The sequence below is a fragment of the Papio anubis genome, chromosome 15, assembly GCF_008728515.1.
Source record: "Papio anubis isolate 15944 chromosome 15, Panubis1.0, whole genome shotgun sequence".
In the NCBI taxonomy this organism is placed as follows: domain Eukaryota; kingdom Metazoa; phylum Chordata; class Mammalia; order Primates; family Cercopithecidae; genus Papio; species Papio anubis.
In genome coordinates, this window is record NC_044990.1 from 78,441,907 (window position 1) to 78,450,440 (window position 8,534).

An 8,534-nucleotide genomic window follows, 5' to 3' on the forward strand; every position below is an offset into this window, starting at 1 on the left:
TCAGGAGAGAAGCATATCTTGAAATATTTTCTAAATAGAAAACAAAAGGTCTCAGTAACTCAGAAATAAGTTAATAATTCCTAAGCATCTTTGTAGGTCTTTGGCAGGTGTGTGTGTTTTCTTTTTCCTTTCAAATTAAGGTGAAAAATTATAAGGGAGAATCACTCCATCTCAGCACCTAAATCCTGTAAAGTGGACTTTAACTGCGATTTTGGTGGACAAGCTGGCCTTCCGCAGCACACTGTCTGCCTATTTCAGCTTCTCGCTGCTCCCACTTGAAAGAGACATAGACCTCAGCCACCTCCTCTCTGATGCAATTTACTCAGCTTCTCCAATCACACAGTTCTTTAACGGGGCAGAAATTGTTGGGCTGTTTTTAATCAAGTTTGGAAGCTGAATCTCTTCCCCCTGATGACTGTGCCCAGGGGTGGATCCGGCTGAATGTCTGGCGCTGCGGGCAGCAGGCTCGGCCACCCGTTTTTCAGACACAACACCAGAGAATGGCACTGAAATAATGGTGTGTAGCAGAAATGTTTTAAAACATTAACCTCTCTTATTTTCCATACTTGTGAATTAAAAGGCAAAAGAAGCTGAAAGGAAATCTGAAATGACACTCATTTACCTACTGAAGGCCAACCAAGAAACTGTAAAGATGCTTGGTGCTTTGAAAATGCAGTCTGTAAAATCTTTCAAATTAGATGCTGCTTAAGATCAATGGCAGTAAAAATATTTTTATTATTTGATTGGTTAAAACTCTTTTAGATATTAGTGATGATAAATTAACGGATCAGAAGTTTCTTTCTAGGAACAATTTGGGAGGGATATAGAAAGTAATCTAGTAATCTAATAATAGTCTTCTTCCTATTGTTTAAAGGGAGACGAATTATAGTACATACTATGTGGACTTTTTTAAACTTTAGATAAATAAAAATATTTGGCTTTCATAGACTATTGAAAATTCTTTGAGAAAGTGGAGTATCAAGGATTTTCAAGACCAAGAACAAAACAAAGAATCAGATTACAGTCTTCCTCTAAAATACACTTCTTCCTTTGCTGGGTTTTCAAATGATATCTTTGGTGATTCTTTGTTTATTTGAACAATCTCTTGAAATTAAAATGCATTGAATATTTCTCTCTAGATAGTTCAACTTCAGACACACAAATATTTCTAAAAGTTCTAAATGTAAATCAAACACTTTATAAAGCTTCAGCAACAACATTTCATATCATGGTAAAACCAATTTTATTGTGACATTCCTCTCATATTTGGTAGATTATCAGACACATAAAAAATTCTCACCTTGAAAATGCACTCTTCCAAAAATCTTATACATTTGAGAAACTCATTTTTATAATCTGTAATTTGCGGTTTATTATCTCGTTTCTGTTCTTTAAATCCAAGTGAATTAATTTAAAAAGTAAATTTGGACTAGAGGGGAGACATTAGTGAAAAGTCTTAAGTATTAATCAAATTCTTTTCAACTACCTCCAGTATGCACACACATCATTCACACACACCCTTGTTGAGAAGAAAAAAAAATGTTTCAGCTGAAGAGAACAGTCATATCAGCCATTTGGCTTCAAATGTCTTATACAAAAGTTTAAAATAGCTATTTTGTAATATGGCAAAACTATCGTTTAATGTTTCAGGGTAACATTTTTCTAAATCTTCATGTGACAATTTACTTATTCAAAATGTAACAAATGATTGACTTTATTGGGCAAAATATTGCTCTACCTATTTGTTAAAGTAGATATCTCACATACGGTGCCATTGTAACTTATGTAAGTCTCTTTTTTATACAGTTGTGTTCATTTGCAGATAATCTACTATTCTCTTGTGCCCCCAACATTGTTGCACTTGAAAGTTGAATGTTGAGAACTCAAGGTTGGAAACCAAATCGAGTGCCTTGTGTGGAAGCAAAAGATGTTTTCCTCTGACAGATGCTACTTTGAGTGTCTTTTCTGCTAAGCAGATCTCCGCGTTAAATTAGCCTAATCATTTGCCTTTCTGCTTTTTCTAAAGGTCTGTGGTCCAAGTGGCAGTCCTTCCTGCAATAGACCATAGGTTCTGTTCGGTAGCGGTAATGTCCTGTTTCTTTGCTTCAAGTTTCACTTTGTGTTTAAAATGCAATAAAATTAGTTTAGAAAATCATTTTTAAGAGAGCACTTTCAAGAAGCACTTCCTTTCCTACTGCCAGGCAACGGGGCTCCCCAACCTCTTGGCTGGAACGCTTGCTTTCGATTTGTTTGTTTCGCGCATTTCCCTAAAGAACCGGGCTCTGTGCAGTTTAATTCTGCTTTAAAAATGCATCGTTTCTGCCCTGAATCCTTCTCTGAAACAAATTCCTATCGAAAGTGTATCAGATTCGTTCCAAATATGGGATTTGGATCAATATTCCCATGCTACAAATATTTTTAGAATTGTTTTTGTCATAGGAGTCCACACTTTTGCAATATATTTTTAATTGAAATAGGGTTGCCTGTATTTCTCATGACACACAAAAAAGTAGCAATTACCGTCTGCTTAGTCCTTTCTTTATTATTATTTTTAGCTCGTGTATCATTACCTAACTGGTATGTGTTCTTCTGTCCAGCTCTTGATGATCTAGTTGAATTCTAGACATTGTGCCAAGAAGTGTATTTGAAGCAGATAAGTACGTATAATACAAATGCGTTTTGTTAGACCTGATGGATGCTATTTTTCTTTTAATAGGTTTGTAGCAAACTAACACAATAACACAATGTATTCCTTTTCAAGGTACATTGTTGAAACAGGTCTATTAAGAGCGCGTTGAGCTATTTCTCGCTTCTATTGAACAGTCTGTTGCTCAAACACAACAGCCAACAAACGCCAGCTGCCTCAACAAAAGTAGAAACCTAACCCTTTTATGTAATGTTTTAACAGAAAGGGTAGCTGTGTTTAATTAAAAACATTGATGATTCAGTGAAACAATAGAAACTCAAGTTCAAGTGGTGCTCTATTGATTTAAGATGATTTTTTACTAGCAATGGGTATAATTCATTTTTTTCCCCCAGCTCTCTCTTGTGTAAAGGGGTTCCTTCTTGGGGCATTATTTGGGTGAATAGGAAAAGACAGAGATGGCTATTGCCTTAGAAACCTGATTAACGCATGTTGCTCTGAGGGTAAGGTGTTTAATTTATAAGTGCACCCCATATTTTTTGTCAGTTTATTCGCGGTAGGGAAGCTTTGAAAGTAGCTCCTCTCAGCAGGTTAAAAAGTGAAGTCTGCGTCCTGGCATTTAAATGTCTTTGTTATTGTGTCAAGCAAGTTGTTGAAAACTGCATGCCCAGAATATTAAGGTTGGGCGGCTAGAGGAGGCAAGTTGTGTGTGTGTGTGTGTGTGTGTGTGTGTGTGTGTGCACGCGCGCCCCTGGGCGCAGGGCTGTGTGTGCGAGGACAATTATTTTCATCAGCTGCTTGCTAGCCCGCGCCCGACTGCTCCTCTTTGCAGAACCGACGGCCTCCGGGCTTTCAACTCTGGAAGTGAAGCAGGACGAATTCCTCCATGGAGACTCCCTCCTTGGGAACGTCGAACTCTCTCTGCCATGGGGAGTAGGGCACGATAAAGGGTACCTAGGTCGCCCCCTGGCAGGCGAGCACTCGAGGGCCGCGAGGTCCCGGGTTTCGACATCCTGAGACCCCCCGCGCGCATGACCCAGGAGGGGCGCGGCGGCCCCTTAGTCAAGGTGGGCGGGGGCAGGTGCTTCCCTCCACTGCGTTTTCCTACGCCGGCGCGGTCCGCACAGCCAGACCTAGCCCGGCGCCGGCCGAGTACTGCTACAGCGCTAAGTACCCCTTCCTTCTACCGGGCTGGCAGGCCCGGCTTCACGATTCCCGGGCCCTCGGGCATGTGAGGGACTTGAGCGAAAGCAGCTCCCTCAATTCACTCCCGCGAAACCACCGCCAGGAGGGCCTGAAGTCGGAGAACCCGGCCTAGGAGTCGCCCCTAGAGCCTCGGGGCGGCCCCTTCCCCTTCCCCTTCCCCACATCGGCCCGCCGAGGGAGCCTAGAGAAGGGCAGCGGCCTCTCCTGATCCTTTCCTGCGGCCATACAAGTTCCCAGGGTGGGCCGAGGACAGAGCTCCTCAGGCATCGTCGGCTTCCCACGGCTGCGGCCCAGGCCCAGCCTACGGCCTTGGAGCAACTCGCTCCAAGCCCCCACAGGCGGCGACCGCTTCGAGGGCCGCTCTTCCGCCTGCTCCCGACTTCCCGCGCACCCAGCGGTCAAAAGGTATGGCCCGCCTCGACCCACTTCCGGGGTCCGGGCTCCCCAGGTCCGGCTGGCACGGCCGGCCTCGACCCACTTCCGGGGTCCGGCCTCCCCAGGTCCGGGTGGCCCCTGTGGGCCCCGGTAGCCTGGGGACCGCTGAGACCGAGGCCTGGAGCCCGTCGCCCTCCGGGCCCACCGTGGCGGATGACACTCGGGGAGGCCGCGGCCAGAAAGTGACCCGCGAGGGAAACGTCCACACGGGCCCCTCAGGCCCACAGTGAATTATTTAAGCTGTTCCTGGTGTTTAAAGAGGTTTTTCAGTTTTTAAAGAATGTTGTAAAAAAATATCAGCCCTTGTTAACTCCCTCATTACATGCTTTTTTTCCCTCAGCTGAACAAGCCCTATTTCCTGAGTCGCAGGAGCAATGTAAGTGTTTAAACGTGTGTCAAGTGTCTTATAAATAATACAAATTCATAAAGAAGAGGAGGACATTTAACTGATACATGAAGGACTTGGCATAGCCACATTTGCTGTGAGGTTGTTTTCGGACAGGGACGTGTGGTCGGGAAACCGCCCTGACAGCGCCTGGTGGGGCTCTGTCCTGGGCTCAGCCCCCTGAGTCTGTCCCCAGCCCTTTCTAGGAAAGCCCAGGAGGAGTTTGACCGGTTCATGAGAGACGGTTCGCTCCGGTGGTCTGCAATGTCTATACTAGAGCGTCTATACTCAACTCAGGATTTTGGAGTTCCTTTTCTAATTTTTTATTTTTATTGTTTGAGACGGAGGTCTCACTCTGTCGCCCAGGCTGGGGTGTATATAGTGGCTCCATCTCTGCTCACTGCAACCTCTGCCTCCCTGATTTAAGTTATTCTCCTGCCTCAGCCTCCCAAGTAGTTGGAACTACAGGCACCCGACACCACACCTGGCTAACTTTTGTATTTTTAGAAGAGACAGGGTTTCACCATGTTGGCCAGGCTGGTCTAGAACGCCTCACCTCAGGTGATCCACCCGCCTCGGCCTCCCAAAATGCTGGGATTCCAGGCATGAGCCACCGCCCCCAGCCCTGGAGTTCTTTTTCTGTCTTTTCCTCTCAGCCTCCTATCCTTTCTCCATTTTTCCTTTCTGGTCTTTCTCCCTCAAAGTGTCTGCTGCTGTGTGACATTGCTCTGACATCCCTCCCTCCTTGTTAGAATGAAGGTTAGTGCTGCTTCTGGCAAAAAAGACAGTAAGAGGGTTGAGGTCTGGGCTTTAATTTGAGATCTGGGCCACAAAACCATTTGTATTCATTCTCATCCCTAGAAAGCTAAAATAATAATAAGGAGGTTTGGCCATGCACGGCTCACACCTGTAATCCCAGGACTTTGGGAGGCCTAGGCAGGCGCATTGCCTGAGGTTGGGAGTTTGAGACCAGCCTGACCAAGGTGGAGAAACCCTGTCCCTACTAAAAATACAAAATTAGCCGGGCCTGGTGGTGCATGCCTGTAATCCCAGCTGTTTGGAGGCTGAGTCAGGAAAATCACTTGAACCTGGAGGGTGGAGGTTGCAGTGAGCCGAGATCACACCATTGCACTCCAGCCTCGGCAACAAGACAACGAGAGCGAAACTCCGTCTTAAAAATAAGAAGAAGGAGGGGGTGGGAGAAGGATGTTTTCTTCTGAGGAAGGTAAGTACAAAGTGTTATTTTGTAGTAACATGGTGTATACTGTGTGGAAATTAAACTTCAGCAGTACTCCCCTGCTTTAGTTCATTGGATGATATTTTTCATGTTGGTTGTCATTCTGAGAAAGATTTCTCTGGACATTCTATTTCTAGCTGTTTTAAAATGTCTAAACTAGAGGGAAATGTAGGAGTTTTCAATTATTAAAATAACCACATGCTTTTATAAAGTCAGAACTATCTTGATTTTAAATCATCATACTCATAGTGAGTATAATTATCTTCAGTGTAGTAACAAAAATTGACTGTATTGTGGGCGTGAGGAAGAGGTTACAAATTCACTTCCTAAGTAGTATTCCCCCAGCATTCTTTTTTTTTTTTTTGAGATGGAGTCTCGCTCCATCACTAGGCTGGAGTGCAGTGGCACGATCTCAGCTCGCTGAAACCTGTGACTCCTTGATTCAAGGGATTCTTCTGCCTCAGCCTCAAGTAGCTGGGATTACAAGCACACACCACCACGCCCAGCTAATTTTTGTATTTTTAATAGAGATGGGTTTTCACCATGTTGGCCAGGCTGGTCTCGAACTCCTGACCTCAGGTAATCCAACCGCTTTGGTCTCCCAAAGTTCTGGAATTACAGGTGTGAGCCACTGCGCCCGGCCTGCATGCACTGATGATAGGTCTGCTGGGTGTTGCCCCTCTTGTCAGGCATCTCTTCTGTGTGCATTGTTGCTGCTTTTTCTGGATACAGCTGGTGTTGACTGTATGGGTAATATAGAGACGCTAAAGCTCTGAGGCATTTATTGTTAATTATCTGTGCTGTGCTGTCTCAAAGGGTTTCAAAATGGTTTGCAATGTATTTTGTTACTGGTTTTAATAAAAACCGATATTTTCATTTTTACTTATACCCCTCTCTTTTCTTAGAACCTAGATTTGAATCCAAAGTAGTTGTGGTAGAGATAATTTCCAGTATCAGGCACTATGGTACTTTCAAAATTACGCCACTAAGCACCAAAGCTTTGTTTCTAAATAAAACTATTTGATCTTCTCTTTGCTTAAGATAAGTTTACACCCAGGAGATTTTTCAGTCTGTCATATGAATACATTTCAGGTGGTTTTCTTCTTATGCTTTCAGAATTGCTCTGATATGTATGAACCCTAGCGATGGAAACAACTTAGATTTTGTAGCTGGGGAGTAGTTGGGACTATTCCTCTTCCCAGTACACTCACGCAGACACAGATGTGTATACACACTGATAAACTCCTAAATTGGCAGACGAAAACTTTGCTGAGCTTAACAAATACCTTTTTGATATGTAAACAGTTCCTAAGAATGCCAGCCATCTGCTGAAAGCCAGACAATACATTATGAATAGAATAGTCAATGCACACATAACTTATTTGTTCTTAAACATTAGCCATATCTAGGCAGTCTTTGAGATGAGCCTCTGTTGCTAAACTCAGATTCAGCATTTTGATCTTTTTTCGTTTTTGAGATGGAGTTTTGCCCTTGTTGCCCAGGTTGGAGTGCAATGGCGCCATCTTGGCTCACTGCAACCTCTGCCTCCTGGGTTAAAGCCATTATCCTGCCTCAGCCTCTCGAGTAGCTGGGATTACAGGCACACACCACCATGCCCAGCTAATTTTTGTATTTTTAGTAGAGACGAGGTTTCTTTTCTTTTTTTTTTTCCTTTTTCTTTTTTTCTTTTCTTTTCTTTCTTTTTCTTTTTTTTTTTTTTTTGAGACGGAGTTTGGCTCTTGTCACCCGGGCTGGAGTGCAGTGGCGTGATCTCAACTCACTGCAACCTCTGCCTCCCAGGTTCAAGTGATTCTCCTGCTTCAGCCTCCCAAGTAGCTGGGATTACAGGCACATACCACCACACCCAGCTAATTTTTATATTTTTAGTAGAGGTGAAGTTTTACCATGTTGACCAGAATGGTCTTAATCTCTTGACCTCGTGATCTGCCTGCCTGGGCCTCCCAAAGTGCTAGGATTTCAGGCGTGAGCCACTGCGCCCAGCTGGAGATGGGGTTTCTCCATGTTGGTCAGGCTGGTCTCAAACTCCCGACCTCAGGTGATCCGCCCGCCTTGGCCTCCCAAACTGCTGGGATCAAAGGTGTGAGCCACCACTCCCATCCTTCTTTTTTCTTTGTGTACCACCCCCCAGTCCATGAAAGAACATGGTGCCTCTTTATAGGAAAAGATGTATAGTACTTCGTATAGTGTCAGGTAGCTTGTTCTCTAATGGTGGGATTAAGGCAAATATGGAACACAATGAAATAATACAAGGTAAATAGTGTTAAAGTATGGAAAGGGGCTAACACAAAATATAGTAAGTGCCTTAAATAAGTATCAGGCCAGGCACGGTACCTCACGCCAGTAATCTCGACACTTTGAGAGACTGAGGTAGGAGGATTGCTTGAGCCCCGGAGTTTGAGACAAGTCTGGGCAATATCATGAGACCTCATCTCTACAAAAAATAAAAAAATTAGCTAGGCATGGTGGCATGCGCCTGTAGTCCCAGCTACTCAGGAGGTACTTAAGCCCAGGAGGTCATGGCTGCAGTGAGCTGTCATCACGCCACTGCACTCAAGGCTAGGTGACAGGGTGAGAGTGAGACCTTATCTCAAAAGAGAGAGAAAGAG

At 44.2% G+C, this 8,534-nt stretch overlaps 1 protein-coding gene across 1 annotated transcript; it reads right to left on the reverse strand.

Annotated features, from left to right (window-relative positions):
- Positions 1-1,219: 1,219 nt before the first annotated feature.
- LOC116270527 lies at positions 1,220-6,615 on the reverse strand. Its single transcript, XM_031655697.1, has 2 exons — positions 6,527-6,615; positions 1,220-4,499 (listed from the first exon to the last, which is right to left on the reverse strand). Exons 1-2 carry the CDS (start codon positions 6,613-6,615, stop codon positions 3,959-3,961), a joined length of 630 nt encoding a protein of 209 aa, XP_031511557.1. The 3' UTR covers positions 1,220-3,958.
- Between the last annotated feature and the right edge of the window lie 1,919 nt (positions 6,616-8,534).

Bases quoted from the DNA above. Each gene is read 5' to 3' on its own strand.
- LOC116270527 (XM_031655697.1), bottom strand. From the start codon at position 6,615: ATGCACACAGAAGAGATGCCTGACAAGAGGGGCAACACCCAGCAGACC. The intron at 4,500-6,526 runs GTAATTCCAGAA...TGTGGGCCTGAG, and splicing joins GGGCGCAGTGGCTCACACCT to GGGCCCGTGTGGACGTTTCC.